The following is a 19,768-nucleotide window of genomic DNA, read 5'->3' as shown; positions in this document are numbered from 1 at the left end:
CCCATGACGCGCTTCACGTCGGAAAATTTTGGCCTACCATAAATTCCACTTCGTTGACGAACCTATTTCTTTCTTTTTCTTTATTCCTTGTGTTGTGATATTTGAACATAGATTTTAGGTTAAAGAATTTAAATTTTTAAGAAGCTATATTAAATTTGTAAAATTATAAAAGTTTAGATATATGAAATTATATTATTAGTAAAAAGTTTGAAATATATGAGAATTTGAACTTTTTAGAAGTACAACAACTTCTGATATCAGAGACAAACACAAGATTTTATGTGATAAACTTCTAAAATTTTAAGAAGGGAAAAACTTGTAAAACTCAAAGGGGTGAAAACTAGTTATAAAAAAATATAAAGAAAATATTCAAAAATTTGTGATAATTTGAAATTTTTATAGGATAACGGGCGACAGCCCCAACCCCTAGGTCCATCTACGCTTTTAACGGCATAGTGATATATTTGTTAAAATCAATAAAAAAAGTGATTCATTTGTAATATTTTTAAATTCAATAATGTATTTGTAATCTTGTTAATAGTTAAGTGATCTATAATAAAAATTACCAAAAAATTACAGAAAACAACCATAATGGCTAGGCCTGAAAACGAACTGAACGCACACGAACGGAGGTATGTTCATGTTCGTTCATTTAATAAATAAAGGAACATAAATGAACAAAAAAAAATTTGTTCATGTTCGTTCATTAAAGAATATAGCTTGTTCATGTTTGTTCATTTAAATAATAAACGAACACGAACGAACATAAATGAACACAAACGAACAACACAAACACAAAAAAAAACTTATTCGAACACAACAAACGAATGTAAAAAAAGTAAACAACAATAATAACAACTTAAAATTCATTAATATAACTTACAACTTTAGAGTTAATTTGTTCGAATACGACAAAAACATACATAAATCATAAATAAGCTATATGAACATAATAAAGTATTAAAGTTAATTTGTTCAACAAAACAATATTCTTGGAATCCAAACAACTTCAATAAACTTCGTAAAATATTCAACTTGTCTCATGTTCGAACATAAATTAACATAAATGAACGAACATAAACGAACATATAATCGAACGTTTATGAACGTAAATGAACGAACGAACCATTTGTTCATGTTCGTTCATTTAATTAAACGAACGCAAAATCTTGTTCATGTTCATTCATTTAATAAATAAATGAACATAAATGAACTTCTTACTGTACGATTTATGAACAAATCGTTAAACGTTCAATTCATTTACAGACCTAATGGCCTTGCAAAGGACACAGTCCAATTAAGCGAACAAAATAGGTTGACATGTGAAGGTATTATTATATGCGCAGTGAATGACGGAACAATTTAAAGTAGTAGACGTACATATGTGGAAATAATTTTGCATCCTCACAATTAAGTAGTTTGTAATTTAATTTCAAAGTTCTCAACCTTTATTTTTCTTAACATTATTGGTATTTGATTTAAAAATTAATTTAAATTAAATATTGTAAAAACTTATTAGGAAGATAATTAGGGATGAACCGAGAAGGAAACAGTGAGTAGGGTAGTTACTTTCCTTAAAAATTTCAAATTCATATACATTTTAAATATTTTCATTGCATTTTCTGTTGAAAATCTATTTTTGTATATTTAATTTTTTACAAGTTCAACTTTTTCTAAAATTTTATAAGTTCACTTTCACAAATATAAAACCATACACCCGTCCCTGAATATATTTATAAGTTCACTTCCTCAAATATAAAATAACACGTCCATCCCTGAGAATATTTCTTATAATTTATTTTTCTTCATTCGTACATGATTTGAATATCTAGATTTTACTTACGAGAACTAATAATTATCCCGTTTATGCATCACTGACTATATACAAATAATATTATAGAAAAAATACTATATACAAATCAATATTTTTATGTTAGAGAAATTAATTTTTAAGATTATATTAAATATTTAAAAATACAAAATTATAAAATTACATGTAACATAAAGTTAAATATTAATAAAATAAAAATAAAAAATACATAAATCACTTATATATTTAAAATTATAACTTCCCTGAAACCTCTTGGACCCATCTCATTTGTGATGCTACTTAATTATATTTGTGTTTATTTTCTTATCCAAATAAATAGGTGAAAAATGTCAAAATATTAGAAGAAAGAAGACAAGGACGTGTAGGTAGACATTGATTCATTTGTTTGCACTTTGCAGCTTCTGCTTCTGGTTATCGGTTATCCAAAGCGATAGCGTCACCTGATTTTACTATTTCCAAAATATCTTTACAAAATCAAAATGAATTTCTATTAAATAATTAAAAATATTTTAAAATATATATTATTTTATATTTATTTTATATCAATAAAAATATTGACGTGCTTATTTTAATACATGATATTTAGTTACTCATAATTATTTATTGATAAAAATATCAAGATTGTAATGATTACAAGTAATTTATTTTTTTATTTGAACATAAAATTATAATTAATAAACTTATTATTGTCAAATAGTAACAAATTTTTAATCATCATGAAAAAGAAGAAAAAAATAAAGCTGAAGGCATCATACCTTTTTCTCAATTCTGACTCGAAAATTTTGTAATAATCCTTAGTTATAGTATCAAATATAATGTTATTATAACTATTTGTATATCGATAAGATAAATATATTTAACTTTTAATAGATTATGTGAGTATGACAATAATTATATTATGAGATCAAAACTAGCCGAAAAATATAAAATTTAAAAAATATAACCTAACGTGACATGCAAAATAAATATAATAATCTCATATTCATAAAGAAAATGGCATTTTATGACATGACTTAAGATTCATGATAAAAAAAAATTATACCATTATGGATAAATCAAAACAGGTGAGAACAATCATTTCCTAAAACATTTAGATTAACATATATTTTATATATATTTTTTGAACTTTAATTGATAATATATTTTTATTATTTAATTTTTTATAAATTTATTTTTCTTAAAATTTTAAAAAATATTATTTTTTAACCTAAAATAGTCAATCCGACTCTATTTATCGTCAAACATAAAGTTTGAATTAACTAATTAACCGTACTATACACACAACTCAATAACGACAGGGAACGTACTACTTACACTAATGACTAAGCTAGACAAAGTTCACGACGGGGACGAAGGGTCTCGGATTCTTCGTAGCTCGGTGGGCGGCTCTAAACAATAAATATAACCTTAATCCTGCTGCAATTTACGATTCACTGCCACAACAGGAATATTTTAAAGATGAAATAATTTAAGATTAATTACACTTATGGTCACTAAACTTTTATAAAATTTTCATTTTGATCATCAAAATTCTAAAACTTATATTTATTACCCTTACTGTCGTTAATAAAAGAGTACATGACACGTTGTCTTATTTTACTAAAATGAATTTTAAGATTTTAAATATTTAGGTGCCACAAATACTAATTTTTTTTATTAATTATCACAATCAGAGTCAATTTCAACATTCATTTAGTCAAAAGATTTGCATAATTTAGTTTTAAGTTGTTTTGATGGTTGACAATGACAAACTAAAAAAAAAATAGTTTTGATTAATTTTTAAAAAGATTGAAAGGTTATCTCATGACTTTGGGCCGAGAAAAATAAACATATGATGAATATTTCGATTATTTTTTCGATTAGAGAAATTAATCAGCATCGATAAAAGTTATAACTAGATGAGTAGCCGTTTCTGTCATAATTTTTTTTAGATTTTACATGTCATGTAAATCTTCATTAGGGATTTAACGATCTAATAACTAAAGTAAAAGTTTTTCTTAGCAATAATTACTCTAATGAAAGTTTTTTTATTTTAATGACCAAAATAAAATCATCTTAAAAATTCAGTGATATTAATATTTACCCTATATTAAATTATTTCAAGTAAATTTACTCCTTAAAATTAACAACTTTTTTTAATATGATACTAATTTTCTTATCCACATTAATACGAAGTTGCTAACTTTTCCCATATTTAATCAACTTGATAATTTGACACTGAGATTAGGTCACATGTCATACGCACAGTCATGAAAGTAACATAAAATATTAAAAGAAAATTCAAGGATCAGTATTAAAAGATTTAAAAAGTTATGGATTAAAAATTAGGTTTTCCCAAAAGTAAAATTAGAAGTAGTCTACTAACCAGTTTACTGCCAAATTTACATTTTACTTTTTCCTCTCATTTTCTTCGTCATTCTTATAGAGAGACAACAAAAAGGTAAACCGAAGTTGTGGAGCCAAGCCCAAGTTCCCAGTTGTTTCAGCTTTCATCATCTTCGTCTTTTTGGATCCGACTGCGTTTCCTTGCTGTTTACCCCGTCGATTCCTTGAGAATGATTTTCTTCTTCTTTTTTCAGAAATAGAGACGCAAGCCCTTGTCCGATGGTTGTACCTGGGGAAAAGGAGAATTTTCGTATATTTTATTAACATGAAGTGAAAGGTTGAAGGCGGTGGTTGCTTTTACGTTTTTCTTTGTTGCTTCTTATTTTTTTTCTCTGAGATGATGAAGCGCTAAGCTGAGATTTCGTCAAAGGTATCTGATTTATTCATCTGTGCTCTTGTATTTGTTGTTGTCTTGTATTGTATGATCCATCTCTCTCTCTTTTTAATTTTAATTTTTTTACATGTCTCCAGTTCTTCTCAATCTTTGTCTGATCTGATAATCAGCCGTGAAATTTTCAAACTGTAATTTTTGTGTGAAAGGTATGTTGTTTTCAAATCTTCTTTGTTTACTTTTCCGCCAATATTTTCTGTTTACCTGTATAATTGTATCATTCATCTAGCTCTTTTTTAGTTTTTATTTTGTTTTTACATGTCTCGGTAGTTGAATATTATTTTTTCTTGGTCCCAATCTTTGTCTGATCTGATACTCTGCGCTTAAATTATGCTCCAAAAGGTTTCTCAGACCTCATCATGCCCTTTTAAGATTTTTCCATTTTATTTTGACTTTTTTGATGAGTTGAACCACATTCTTCTATGCTGGTTATAGTTATTTATGCAACCCCCAAAGTTACTTGTTAAAATAGTAATTTCTTTTGTCCAGAGATCATCTGGTGTCTGGAAATTTTTTTTTTTCAGACCCATGGAGGAGGTAGGCGCTCAAGTAGCTCCTCCCATATTTATGCACCAGCCCCTTGGCAGCTACTTCCGTGAACCACCTTCTTTATCCAGGAAACGTGACCTTCCTTATCGGCCTCTCGATTTTCAATACCAAGACGCTTTGCAACAGCGTGTTGCAAACTCCGGGGACAACTGGAACCCGAAGCTATGGGAGTGGGATGCCATCAGATTTGTCGCCAAACCCTTGAACACCGAGATTCTGCAGGCAGGGACTGCCACAGCAGAACAGAAAAAGAAAGGTCATGCTATTGGCAATGAAAACACTATAACATCCAAGAAGGCCACTGCAGTAAATCATGATGATGAGAGGCTGCAACTGAATCTAGGCTGGGGTTTGAATTCTATGGAAGAGTCAGTGTCCAGGCCTAACAAAAAGGGGCGTGTTGGATCCCCTGGGAGTACCCACTACCCCATGTGTCAGGTTGATAATTGTAAGGAAGATCTTTCTAATGCGAAGGACTATCACCGTCGCCACAAAGTGTGCGAGATTCATAGTAAAGCGACTAAAGCTCTTGTTGAGAAGCAGATGCAGAGGTTCTGCCAGCAGTGTAGCAGGTTGCTACTTTTATGTTCTTGTTCTAAAAGCTTTCACCCTTGGCATCAAGTTTTAGCTATCGGTTGAACCCACCTCACCTTTATTTTTCTTTTCTGCAGGTTTCACCCTCTTTCAGAGTTTGATGAGGGGAAAAGAAGTTGTAGGCGTAGACTTGCCGGGCATAATCGCCGTAGAAGGAAGACACAATCAGAAGATGTTACCTCACGGCTTTTACTCCCTGTAAACAGGGATATTGCTGGGAATGGAAATTTAGATATCGTCAATCTGCTCACACTTTTGGCTCGGACACAAGGCAAGAAATTTATTCTAAAAATGAGTTTTAAGTTTCTTGTTTTATGTTGAAGCTGATGTTTGTGTGCTTAAAATACAGGCAAAAACGACGACAAAAGCATTAATTCCTCACCCGTACCAAATAGAGATCAACTTGTTCAGATTCTTAGTAAGATAAATTCATTACCTTTGCCCACGGACCTGGCTGCAAAGTTGGCCAATTTGGGAACTTTGAACAGGAAAAGCCAGGATCAGCCTTTGATAGGTGATCAACACCAATTGAATGGGGAAAACACATCTTCTCCATCTACTGTAGATTTGCTTGCTGCCCTTTCAGCTACATTGTCATCCTCTTCTTCTGATGCCCTTGCAAATCTATCTCAAAGAAGCAGTCCAAGCAGTGATAGCCAAAAGACCAAGTCGATCTGTCCTGATAATGTAGCTGCTCCCAGTTCACGAATCAGAACTCCTACGGAGTTTACATCAGTTGGAGGAGAAAGAATTAGCAGCAATTATCAATCTCCTGTTGAAGACTCTGAATGCCAGATTCAAGAAACAAGAGCTAATTTACCACTGCAGCTATTTAGCTCCTCTCCTGAGGATGAAGGCCCACCAAAACTATCATCTTCTAGGAAGTATTTCTCTTCCGGTAGTAGCAATCCAATGGAGGAAGGATCTCCTTCTTCATCTCCAGTTGTGCAAAAATTGTTCCCAATGAATAGCACAACCGAAGCTGTCAAGTATGAGAAACCGCTCATTGGAAGAGAAACTAATACAACTGCTGAAGCAAGCAGGGCTCATGGTTCTATCCTACCTCTTGAGCTCTTTAGTGGGTCAGAAAGAGGAACTAGACATGGTTCACTTCAACATTTCCCTTCACAAACTGGGTACACATCTTCTTCTGGGTCAGATCATTCCCCCCCTAGCTTGAACTCTGATTCTCAGGTATCATAGAAGTAGTACCTATTCTAATTTATATTCTAGTTAGACTTCATTTTTATTTCTTTTACCATGCATGTACTTGGGTATGTGTGTTACATTAACATTTCTAATGGCTGAATGATTTCTGAGCAGGATCGTACTGGGCGAATAATTTTTAAGCTGTTTGACAAGGACCCCAGCCACTTCCCTGGTACACTGCGGACCCAGGTGAGGTTTTATTTGCCAATTTTGGCTTTTTTGTCACATATAAATGGAAGGGGAGATTACATAGAAGTCTTTTTTGTAGGGAATTACTAATGATTCTGGTCTTTCATTTTGCAGATCTATAATTGGCTTTCAAATAGTCCGTCTGAAATGGAGAGCTATATAAGGCCTGGATGTGTAGTTCTGTCAATCTATGTTTCAATGTCATCTGCTGCCTGGAAGCATGTGAGTGTGCTACTACATTCTGCATTTGTCACTTTCCCTTTGTTCAACATTGAGCTGACCATTTGTATGGCATGAATTTTTTTCAGCTTGAAGGAAACCTGCTTCAGTATGTCTATTGTTTGTTGCAAGACTCAGATTCAGATTTTTGGAGGAAAGCAAGGTTTTTAATTCATGCTAGGAACCGACAGTTAGCTTCTCATAAGGATGGTAAGTATGATGGAAATTTGTGGTTTTTGTTTCTCAGCATCAAACTTTTCTACTTGATACAAAACATTATTATTTATTTTGATACTCCTTGAGAATGTCTTTATTATCACTTACTGGGTTTAAGATGATTTCAAAGGTATTCACTTTTTAGTTGATTGATTTGAAGTATGCAGTTGGAGTATAAACTGTTTTGAAAGCTTTTTTTTCTCGACTTTTTCAGGAAAGATTCGTCTATGCAAATCATGGAGATCATGTAGTTCGCCTGAGTTGATCTCAGTGTCTCCTCTGGCCATTGTGGGTGGACAGGAAACCTCTCTTTTGGTGAGGGGTAGAAATCTAAGTAATCCTGGCACCAAGTAAGCGAAATGAGCATTTTATACGAGAACTTCGAATTTCTTCCTATTGTCTTTGTATTCTAAAATGTTCATTTTGAAAACTGTGCAGGATTCATTGTGCGTACATGGGAGGATACTCATCAATGGAGATTAGTGGCTTAGCATATAAGGGAGCCACATGTGACGAGGTAAACATGGGCGGTTTTAAGATTCAGGTTCCATCACCAAAAGCACTAGGTCGTTGTTTCATTGAGGTAAGACTTTATGTCTAAGAATTACTATGTTTGACTCTCTGGATCATCCTTAGAATTCTGGAGGGTTGTGTTTTGACTTTTCCCCAAACTTTGAGCAGGTGGAAAGTGGATTCAAGGGCAACAGTTTTCCTATTATAATAGCAGATGCTGCCATTTGTAAAGAGTTGAGACTTCTGGAATCTGAACTTGATGTAGAAGCTGAAGCTTCTGGTATTATTTCTGAAGAACATGCTTACGATTGTCACCGTCCAAGGTCAAGGGAGGAAGCCCTTCACTTTCTGAATGAAATCGGATGGGTATTCCAGAGAAGTACTGATCCATTGCCCAAGAGTTCTGACCATTCCCTTTACCGGTTCAAATTTTTGCTCATATTCTCTGTTGAGAGAGATTATTGTGCTTTGGTAAAAGTACTTCTTGACATACTGGTGGAAAGCAACTTGGATATGGATGGGCTATCCAAGGAGTCGCTGGCCATGCTCTCTGAGATTCAGCTCTTAAGCCTAGCAGTGAAAAGAAGGTGTAGGAATATGGCTGACTTGCTTGTACATTATTCTATTAATAGCGGAGATGAAAGCTCAAAAATATATATCTTCCCACCAAATCTTGAAGGTGCTGGTGGAATCACACCTTTACATTTGGCTGCATGTACATCTGGATCAGATGATTTGGTAGATGTGCTGACGAATGATCCACAGGAGGTGAGTTATTACAACATTTTTTTAGGTTTAATGTAAGGAATTGAAACTTTTCTCTTGATAACCTTTATCAAACTATTTTAGTTAAATAGGTCCATTTCTTGCATCCTAGATTAGTAGTGTTTTTCCTCTTCTGATACACTGCTGATCTTATCCTGAACATAAACGACGAAACCATGTTTACTCGATTTCATTTATTTGTAAACAAGTCACTAAAAGATTTTTCAACTTTTTTGTAGATTGGTTTGAACTGCTGGAATTCCCTTCTGGATGCAAATGGGCAGTCTCCATATGCCTATGCTATGATGAGAAACAACCATTCATACAACAAGTTAGTGGCTGGCAAATATGCTGATAGAAAGAATGGTCAAGTTTCTTTGACCATCAGTGACAAGTGCTCGGGCATCTCTGCGGTGCAGTTAAGCAAGATAAGTTCTCAGCCCAAGCAAAATCGTGGTTCTTGTGCCAAGTGTGCTGTTGTGGCAACGAAGTATAGACATAGGTTTCCAGGTTCACAAGGTTTGCTGCAACGTCCTTATGTTCACTCGATGCTTGCCATTGCTGCTGTCTGTGTTTGTGTCTGCTTATTCATGCGGGGCTCGCCCGACATTGGTCAAGTTTCTCCCTTTAAGTGGGAAAATTTGGATTTTGGCACGATTTAATTGGTAGGGAGGGCAAATCATTTTGAATTAAGTAACAATAGGGGCAGATTATGCATGGTTCTTTGGACTTTTGAGCCCAAGTGAAACTCAAGGATAAAACTGGCTGGCACAGGTGGACACCATATACTGCTGGTTGCCTGTGAGCAAACCTGAAATATGGGGTATCCCCTTTAGGCTTTCTGTCCTTTGGGCATACTGGATTGTGGTAATCTCACATACCCTATGACCATACATAGGCATATTTGTTGGAATGAAGATGTACGTATGAGCACTGGGGTTGAATGAATATTACCACTGCTAAAATTTTGGAATGGAAGTGACCGAGTATAAAGACAGATGTCAGGGAAGATGTAAGCAATCCAATGAGAGATAAGTAGAAATTAATTATATTAACGTGCTTGTATTGTATTCTATTGTATGTGCATGTTTCACTTTGATTCTTATTTTAGAGAAAGTTATGGTCTGTATTTGTTTCATTATCATCTCATTGTAAAGTTGCTGAACAACGAGTAGGATTGATTATAGTTATACAATGTTGTACTTTGAATATCAGATACATATCAGCATGTTTAATCATTTATACCAGGGGCGGATGTATATGGTTTTGATGGGTTCAATTGCATACCCATTATTTTGGAAAAATTATTAAATCTAGTTTAGTATATTAAGGGGAATGAAAAAAAATAAAGAAATTTGTATAACTATTTTTTTTGGAAAATAAAATATTAGAATTTTGAGCCCTTATATTTTAGTTTCTAGATCCGTAGCTGATTTATACACGTTTTTATTTTCTGGAAACATTTAATACAGCAACATGTATTATTAATATTATTCAGGGATTTAAATTGATCTTTTGATTGTATTATGTTTATCCTGATTTCGGACTTAACAAATGTTATCACAATATATTTCATTGTCTTATTATAATTCTGTTGATTTTTTTCTTCTAAAAGTAGTATATATATATTTTTTAAAAAATCGTAATGAAACAATGACTGAATTATTTTTTTTACTATTGTAATTAATTGTTGTCTATTAAATTGCGATTGTAATACATTGTTGTTGTGTGATTCAGTTTTACACTGCACTTTCTGCCAAAAATAGTTTCAGACAGTGGTGATATCATGATATAACGATTATTATTTCATTATCTTAGCATAATTTGAGTTTATGATATTATCTGTAATATTTAAAAGTACATGATAGTTTATATATATATATATATACACACGTGTGTGTGGGGTGGGGGGTGGTGGAGTGTGTTATTTTCCGGTTTGAGTTGTTTAGTCAACCGACCTGCTGTGCCGTGAGAATATATATATCTTTTTAAAAGTGAGATATATATATATAATATGATGGTTATTGGTTGAAAACTGGGAAGTACGTTGGATGACACGTACGGGGGTTTGGTCAATCACAGGTGGACAGCTCTTGCATGCGTTTCGGCACTGGCTAAATCGGAGACCTAGTAATTATAATACTATATATTAGGCAATTTATATTTGTTGTGGTTGATATCATTATATTATAGAGATGAATTCTACATCAATTAAGACCTTCTACTAGTACACACGGAGGCAATAACTTTGACTCTAATCCGACTAACAACAGAATATATTTTAATCATAATTAAATCTAAAGTTCTCTACTTGCGATTGACAACAACTTTGATTGTTTGCACCCCAAGTATGCGACTTCAACAAAACAACTCTTCATCGCTCACTTCACCTCGCCCTTTCTTTCTTTCCTTTTATAATTATCACTTTAATTACTTATATAACTATATTTGTAAAGTTGAATTCATTTTTCAAATAAAAAAACAACTAACTTAACTTAATAGTTAAAAGAATTACTGTAATTCTTAGAATTTATGGATTCAAACACAAACGATTACAAAAATTATTAATCTTTTATTGTCAAATGATTAAGATTATTTAAAATATATAATATTTTATAATTAATTTAACGTAATAATATGTATATATTTATAACAGTTTTAAAAGACAAAATTAGAAAATGACAGTTGAAAAAAGAAGGCTAAAAGTAAAAACGCTGAAAGTCACGAGGCATCATCTATCAACTTGTTGAAAAACTACAATCTTTTGACTTTTACGAACTCGGTTACCGGTGTTTCATGTCCCCCGCGTGACAGCGTCGCTGACGTCACTCCTTGACCTTTTTAACCATGTTCACGGCGCCTTCCCCGTCCACGTTCATTCTCTCCCCTCTTTATTTATTAAACCAACGCTAACAATAATAACAAACCCTTCATCATTCTCTTCTCTCTGTTGAATTCTGTTTCTGCGAATATAACTTCTTCTTCCCCCAATTCGTTTCAATTATTGTTCTTCCCGTCGATGCCATGGGCACTTGCTTCTCTTCCGAGACCAGAGACTCGGTCTCCGATTCAAAGAATCGACCGGCTGCTCTTGTTGTTTCCATCAATGGCGATCTTCACAAATATAGCCTCCCCGTCTTCGTCTCCCAGGTTCTCCACGCCGAAGCTCCTCCGTCGATCTTCCTTTGCAACTCCGACAGCTTATCTTACGACGAATACATCCCGGCCTTGGATGTCGACCACCAGCTGCAAGCTAATCAAATATACTTCGTCCTCCCCGTTTCGAAGCTCCAGAACCGATTGGCGTCCACGGACATGGCGGCTTTGGCCGTCAAAGCCAGCCTCGCTATAAAAAACGACTCTAATCGCCGCAATAAGTCTCGTATTTCGCCTGTGATGGTGGTGGCCGCCGCCGAATCAGTTCCTGGCGACAAGTCCTTCGCCAAGGCGCAACCACAGCAGCCTGCGATGTCGAGGTCACGTTCCATCAGAAAATTCCAGAGATACACCTCCAGACGAGCTAAACTGACCGTCCGATCTTTTAAGCTGAGACTGTCGACCATTTACGAAGGTTCCGTTCTGTAGTCTCTCTACATATACGTATACGGATTGATCCAATGTAAAATATACTTTTATTTAATTAATTACATCCATACCTTTGCTGTACAGAAAACTGTGTATTAAATTTTCAAAAAGAAGAGACATGCATGTTGAGTTTAATTCAATTAATATAATATATAAAATAAATATTAAATCAAACATATAAATTTAATTTATAACCATATAATTCTTATCGGTATTTAAATGTATATTATCTTTAAATGGATCTCTCAAATGTGGTTTTGACTTTTGAGTATGGCTAGTAAAGGTTGGACGCCATATAGAGGCCCTCCAAAAGCTCTATGAAACCCACTGCTTATTTGGGCCATTCACCTCCAAAATTTCACTCATTTACATTTTATTTTGCGTGTAAATATATTCACACTAATAAGTATAGTATACAATAATAAAAAATATTTTATTTTAAAATATTTTATTAAATAATTATAAAATAGTCGTGAATGGATCTTGAATAAATTCGTAAAAATGAATATAGATAATATTTGACTATGATAATTATATTTATGATTATAGTTGGATTGTCTCATTTATCGATTGAAGACGTTGAGATGTTTTTACTTCCCATAATTTAATAATCTCTTCTTAACATTGGACGGAAGAAACTTGATGCCTATATTCTGACGATAAGAGTATCTTCGTTATCGACTCACAGGACGTAAAGATGTATCCACCTTGAAAGAGTCGAGACGTCTCCACATATTTTTACAGTGTTTTACCAAGGAGTTACCTCACACTCTAACTGCTACAGCTCAAAAGAGTCTTCGATGAGTGTTTAGATGTCTCTGTTACATAAATATGAATCTCTTCATTGTTATTTTAAGTGTTGAGATACTTTTGCGCTAGCAAGAAGAAGTTAAAATCCTTACTTTGCTCCTACCAAGGCAAAGATGTCCCCGCCCGTCAATCGTACCCCTCTGAAGGTGTAGAATTGTCTCTTTTCTGGTCGAAGGTGCATATTACCTAGATCCCACTAACTATAGAGATTCTCGATCTCTCTACATATCAAATAGAGTCGAGATGTCTCTGTTAAGACTATATGAACTTATCCTTGGTCTTTACAGAACATCAAGATGTTGTCATTGCCCAGGCATCCCACCAAGGCATTGAGAATCCTCCACACGATATATATATATATAACCACAAAGACAAATGTGCATAGTCTAACATTTGTTCGCTTAATTTTTACAATAATTAAGATAACAATAAAGCTGAATTATGGGTTCATACAAATGTACTCAAACGCCGAGGTACTCTGCAACATGTTTAGGTAGAGATATTTATGTCCATTTGTTAAATTATACCTATGTATTGAGAATCCTCCATAAAATATGCATACAAAAAAATTCTGCTAAAATAATAACTTACATTATTGAGGTATCACACACTTTTACAAATCTCGGTTCAATTTACTTTATAACTCTCCCTTAAGTAAAAGGAGACAAGTATTACACCTTATTCGGATATCCTTTGTTGGTCAAGAACCTTGGAGGGCCTCTTTTAAAGTTCGAGGCTTTCGAAGTTTCACATCCCGAACAATTTTTAGATTTTTGACTTGATTGTTATCAAGTCCATAACAAAAAAAACGACTACATAATGACGAGGTCAATTCATTTTACCAACTTTTGAATAGTAATCATAACCCTAGATCTAACACCTACACTTCGATTTATAAGTCTCCTAGCACAAAGGACATGAATATGTCGAATACTATTTATACTATTTATCAGTTAAGGTTCTCCGTTTAAATCAAAATAGGTCACATTTTATCATCAATAGAGTTTATGATCTAAATTAAAATTAGACATAAATTATTCATAGAGAGCATACTAATTATTATAATACCAAATTAACCATGCATGTAATCTCTGTTGAAATCCAAGTATATCAGAACAATCATCTTAATCATTTGCCACTCATGTTTTTTCTTGAATTAAGAGAAGCATTGTGAGGAAAGAGGACGATGAGAATGGACAGGAATTGGTACGTGTGGATGAGTTGGGGACACGAAGGACTGAGCGGGTCTAATCCGTGTTTCCTGCATGCTCATGCATCCTATCCTACAACTTTTCTACACTGTTGCTCACCTTTTACTTTATCTGATGTGATCCGTCCTTCTCCGCTTCTCTTTTTCTTTTTGGTAGTTTTGATTCACGAGTAATTAATTTAAGACGTTTCTTAATTTAAAACATTATATTATTTAATTTAAAAAGTTGTATTATTTATAATATTTGTTGTTGTATCTAAAAATGTTATATTACTATAAGTTAAGAGTTTATAATCGAAAAAATTATATAATTTATAATAATTTTTGTTACAATAAAAAATATTAAAAAGAGCATAATGTTTTTTATTTTAATCTAAAATATTATCTTATATAATCTAAAAATTTATATTCTTGATAAAATTTTCGGTTAGGACTATTCTTTTAATTTTATGTTAATAAGTTGTATTTCGTTCGTTCTTTGTTGCCTCTCAATGGACCAAACCCACTTTGAAAACCCTACGCTTTCCTTGTATCATATGTACATAAAAGATAGATATTTATATGTGTGCCTCGCCCACTGATTTGTCTGAGACTGTAGGTGCATGCGTAATGATTTTGGGGGACTTTTATATCATAATAAATCTTAAAAATTATAGTTTTTTTTCATTCATTGGTATTAGGGTGAACTACACTTATTTTATTTTTATCCTATATGATTTTGGTTATTGATTTTGAAAAAAAAATAATGTTTTAGTCATTTACGTTATTAGTCTTTTTTTTTATCATTGAACCTTTAAATATTATTAATTTAATGACGTGACTCATTAATAAAAATATTATTTTATAATTTAATCTCTAAACTTTCATAATTTGATTATTTTTCATCCTCGTTTAACAAAAAATCAAAGGCGGGAGTGTTGGTTGAGCGAACCAGGTCGAATGTGTGATGGGGCTGCAGAGCATAACTTTAATCGACCATGGGGTAGGAATGCTGGAGACGCTGGATAAAAGGCAACCAGTGGGTTAGAGCTCCTCTAAAGGCTGGATAAAATACATTGAGGTTGTACAACGACTTAAGGCGACAAAATGGATGAGGGTTAGGGATAGGACTTAGGATTAGAGAGGATGAATATTTTGAGAAATTAATTTTAGATTTTTTTATGAAGAGGGTGAAAAAAATAAAATTTTATAAGCTATGAGATTAATTATAAAATTAAATCTTTTTTTTACTAATGTATCATATCGAATTAATGGGAGTTAATGGCTCAAGACAAAAATAAGACAAATCAATAATGTAACTAAATTATTACTATTTCAAAACCAGCAACTAAAATAAGGTAGACCAAAAACAAAATAGATTACTTATATATTTTACCTGTAGTTTTAAATACTATGAAATGATTATAAGGTTATATCTTTTTATAATATTTTTTAGTCATTGATAACGAATACACTCTGTTCATGGAACAGCTCGAACCTAAATTTTTTAGAAAAATTAACACTTCCTTTAAATATTGAGGTGAGTTCAATTTATCTTTAAATTAAAGAATAATAGGTTCAAATAAAATAATAGTAATTCAAGTGAGAGTAAAGGTGACAATATTGTCAAGGAAAGACGCAATACTTTATGTTACGATTAGAACTTATAAAATTTTATAAAAATTTTATAAAACATTTAAAAAATAAAAATATATTTTTTTAAAAAAATACAAAAATATATATAAATTTAAAATTTTTAAAGAGACAATCGCTTCCGATCGTATTCTAAAACTTTATCGCTGAATGTTGTATTGGACATGAAAAATGTATGATACAAGATACATTGTTTTGCATGGAGGGAAGAGGTCGGAAAAATAATGTTGGGGTTGGTTGAATTATTAGGGAGTAGGGACACGTGCGGTGCAAGGCATAAATCAATCGATTTGCCTACAAAACACTGTTTGATTAATACTGCTACTTATTATTATTATTTGTGGACACACAAACCAGCATGGCCCATGCTGCATCACTCTGGTACACTTTCACAATCCAACACCCTAAATTTATTATTATTTTACATGGATTATTTAAGGGTGAACTACAAATTTCATCACTCAAAATTTTTCTTGTTTATATTTAGGTCATTAAAGTTTAGAATTGTTCAATGTGATCATTCGGTTTTTGAATTACTCCTATTTTAATTATTCCACCGTTAAATCACAAATGTGTGATGACACACCAAAAATATCATTTCGAATTCCTACAAAATGTCAAATTTAGACGAAAACGACATTGTTCTAAGTCCTTATAAAAGACTTTTTTCTTCCTTATAAAACGGCTTTTTATAAGGACCCAAATAACGTCCTTTTGCTCTTAATTTGACATTTTATAAGAAAATTAAAATGACCGTGTTTCCATGTGTCATCATACTATTTATGATTTAATGATGAATTGACTAAAATAGAAGTAATTCAAAAATTGAGCTATTAAATTAAAACTTTATAAATTTTATTGACCAAAATAAAATTAAGAAGAAAGTTAAATTGTGAAATTTGTTTTAAGTTTTTATAAAAGCCATTTTCCCCTTATAAAATGACTTGTATAAAGATCCAAAACGAGGCTATTTTGATATGAATTTGACAATGGATAAGAATTAAAAACAACTTTGATTTAGTGTGTCATCAAATCATTTGTGATTTAATGGTGGAGTGACCAAAATATAAGTAATTTGAAAGTTGGGTGATTAAATTAAAAAATTAAATGTATTGGACCAAAATAGAAGTAAAAAAAGTTAAGTGATAAAATTTGTAGTTTATCCTTAAATTAACAGGAGACGTCAAAGTTTCTGAATTGGTCAATCACGCGCAGTAGCATCACCATCCAAGGGCTGTGTCCCGCCTCCCCCTCGTGGGCAGAATTATTGCCCACTTACCTTTTGCTTTCTTTAATTATTTATTGGCCTTTTTTAGTTAAATAATATATGCCATTTTCTAAAAAAATAGAGGAATAAAATTGCCAGAAAAAAAATATAATTTAGGATGATGGATGAGAGGAAGAATAAATTCGTCGTTTTAGTAAGACGAGTTATAATAAAAATTATTATTTAAAATTTTAATATTCCAGTAATATAAATTTTCATAAAAATTCATTGAAATTAATTTTTATGAAACAGAGATTTTCTTTAAATAATAATTTTTATTGTCATTTTTTGGAATAACGAATTTGCCCTCCATTATTCTTTATTATTTTCTCGCATGCACCATTCTTGTAAAAAAAATCTATTTATTGCCTGCAAATTGGCCTCCCCTCACTTCTAACACCCACAAGGCAAAAGAAAATACATCCCACTAGGCTTCACCTACTGCTTTTCGTGCATATGATCGCTATATCTATCTGTAATTAACAACTTAGTTGAAGCTTCCTATAATCATTATATACAGATTTGTTGTTTTAGAGTCAATTACCATGAAGATGATGATAGACCTTGGGAATCAAAGAGGTCCTCTCCATATAAACACAATGGACATGGCGATGGCGACCTCCATCGAATGTGGGCGTGAAGTTCGGTTTCGACGATCCATATGGTCCCTGGTCGAATGCTTGGTCCCTTGTTTCGGGTTTCCTCCTTCGGCCTCGGTAGCCAGCAGCGACACGGACTCGAGTCACGGCTCGTTGAGCATGTCGACGTCGCCTTCGACTTCGACCATCACGGGAACCTTCTTCGGGTACAAGAAGGGTCGTGTGAGTTTCTGCCTGCACGACGACACGCGGGGATCTCCGCTTCTGCTGTTGGAGCTGGGAATTCCCACGGCGTACCTGGCAAGGGAGATGCAGCACGGGCTGATGAGAATGACGTTGGAGTGCGAGAGGAGCAAAGAGAGGTCGTCGTGCTGGCTTTATGACGTGCCGGTTTGGTCCATGTACTGTAACGGGAGGAAAGTGGGGTTCGCCATAAAGAGGCAGATGAGCGGCGACGACGCGGCGGTGCTTAAGATGATGCAGTCGGTGTCGGTGGGGGCGGGGGTTTTGCGGGTTGGGGGGAAGTGTGAGGAGGAGCTGATGTATATGAGAGCTAGTTTCCAGAGGGTGTTCGGGTCACCACACTCGCACTCGTTTCACATGATTAATCCACTGGGTAGCACTGCCCAGGAGCTCAGTATTTTCCTATTCAGATCATGACACTTAACATCTCATATATTACTTTGTATTTAAGTATCACATTACTATGAATAAATTCTCTCACTTTTCATTCTCTACATTCTTTTAAAACTTATCTAATGGTAAAAAGAATACTTAAATTTTATTTGACGTCGTCGTATTAAAAAAACATTATAAATTATATGAGACATTACTGAATTTAGATTTTACATTAATTTTATTATTAAATTTTATATTCAATCATAACAGTGGGTTTCTATTTACTTCAATGTCGAAAGGTTTCAGATATCTGAACGTTTATTATCAAATAGTCGATAGCATTTAGAACACATAATATCGTTTATAATCACCTTATATTAATAAAAAAAAGACATTGAGTCATTAAAATTTAAAAGTCGTTAATAAAATTATTCTTCATTGTGATTATGTGGCTAAAACAACTTTGTTTTGAGGTGATTAATATTGATGTCCAAAAATGTATAGTTCGATTAGTGATCTTCCATCGTCGATCATCTTAATTTTTAATTTTGTTATTTCTCTCGTTCCATCACACTTCCTTACCGTTCGAATTTTCAAGAAGGTTCCCCCATCACCAGAAATAATCCTCAGCAAAAAAGGATAAGAATTTTTTTTCTATTATTCTCTTATTTTTCCTTGTTTGTTTTGTTTCGATTTTAACTTTCCTTATAATTGTTTTACAGATTACGCGCCGGTGTTTGGATTACAATTTTGTTGATTCTAATTTCTTTGTTTTGAATGGTTTTCCATTGAGATAATGTATTTAGGAGGGGTTTTATGGCAAGTCGTGGATGAGTGCTTGAGTAAGGGGGGTTTGGTAATGATTCAAATGAGAGATGAAATTAGAAATGGTCAAACTGCTTATGTCAACCGAGTCTTGATGCATTAAAATTATAAAATTAAAGTGATGGATTTTCTTATTATTTTAAAAAAATCATTTTATTTATTGTCAGCGTCGACTATACAAAAAGGAAGTGTATTTTGTTAAAAAAAATTCAATTAGAATCATAACTTCAGAAATCACAATTATTGTGGCGGAATAAATGTAAATTATAATAATTATTAAGTTGGAAAAAATGAGTGCGTGCAATTGCATAGATAAACACTTTACATGGCGACGAAAGCAACGACATATGGTATGAACTGC

At 32.9% G+C, this 19,768-nt stretch overlaps 3 protein-coding genes across 4 annotated transcripts; all 3 read left to right on the top strand.

Annotated features, from left to right (window-relative positions):
* Nucleotides 1-4,224: 4,224 nt before the first annotated feature.
* Nucleotides 4,225-10,072, top strand: LOC120160256 (squamosa promoter-binding-like protein 14). 2 transcript variants are annotated; one of them, XM_039170668.1, is made up of 12 exons: nt 4,225-4,586; nt 4,688-4,756; nt 5,132-5,728; nt 5,828-6,021; nt 6,100-6,944; nt 7,074-7,148; nt 7,263-7,370; nt 7,457-7,577; nt 7,798-7,933; nt 8,022-8,166; nt 8,265-8,864; nt 9,101-10,072. In XM_039170668.1, exons 3-12 carry the CDS (start codon nt 5,136-5,138, stop codon nt 9,521-9,523), a joined length of 3,240 nt encoding a protein of 1,079 aa, XP_039026599.1. In that variant the 5' UTR covers nt 4,225-4,586; nt 4,688-4,756; nt 5,132-5,135; the 3' UTR covers nt 9,524-10,072. The 2 variants fall into 2 exon arrangements, with proteins under 2 accessions (XP_039026599.1, XP_039026598.1); XM_039170667.1 differs by having other exon boundaries at nt 5,097-5,728.
* A 1,718-nt stretch (nt 10,073-11,790) lies between these two features.
* LOC120160260 lies at nt 11,791-12,461 on the top strand. Its single transcript, XM_039170672.1, has one exon. It carries the CDS (start codon nt 11,886-11,888, stop codon nt 12,444-12,446), a length of 561 nt encoding a protein of 186 aa, XP_039026603.1. The 5' UTR covers nt 11,791-11,885; the 3' UTR covers nt 12,447-12,461.
* A 5,316-nt stretch (nt 12,462-17,777) lies between these two features.
* Nucleotides 17,778-18,630, top strand: LOC120160259 (protein MIZU-KUSSEI 1-like). The gene has a single exon (XM_039170671.1). The coding sequence runs from the start codon at nt 17,911-17,913 to the stop codon at nt 18,622-18,624; it is 714 nt and encodes a 237-aa protein (XP_039026602.1). The 5' UTR covers nt 17,778-17,910; the 3' UTR covers nt 18,625-18,630.
* The last annotated feature ends 1,138 nt before the right edge of the window (nt 18,631-19,768 follow it).

This window comes from Hibiscus syriacus, unplaced genomic scaffold (genome assembly GCF_006381635.1).
Source record: "Hibiscus syriacus cultivar Baekdansim isolate YM2019G1 unplaced genomic scaffold, ASM638163v2 tig00111392_pilon, whole genome shotgun sequence".
Classification (NCBI taxonomy): domain Eukaryota; kingdom Viridiplantae; phylum Streptophyta; class Magnoliopsida; order Malvales; family Malvaceae; genus Hibiscus; species Hibiscus syriacus.
Note: the sequence above shows the minus strand (reverse complement) of the source record. Positions and strands in the feature narration are given on the sequence as shown.

Coding starts and splice junctions, on each gene's coding strand:
- LOC120160256 (XM_039170668.1), top strand. CDS start 5,136: ATGGAGGAGGTAGGCGCTCAAGTAGCTCCTCCCATATTTATGCACCAG. Junction 5,729..5,827: donor TTCTGCCAGCAGTGTAGCAG/GTTGCTACTTTT, acceptor TCTTTTCTGCAG/GTTTCACCCTCTTTCAGAGT. Junction 8,865..9,100: donor TGACGAATGATCCACAGGAG/GTGAGTTATTAC, acceptor ACTTTTTTGTAG/ATTGGTTTGAACTGCTGGAA.
- LOC120160260 (XM_039170672.1), top strand. CDS start 11,886: ATGGGCACTTGCTTCTCTTCCGAGACCAGAGACTCGGTCTCCGATTCA.
- LOC120160259 (XM_039170671.1), top strand. CDS start 17,911: ATGAAGATGATGATAGACCTTGGGAATCAAAGAGGTCCTCTCCATATA.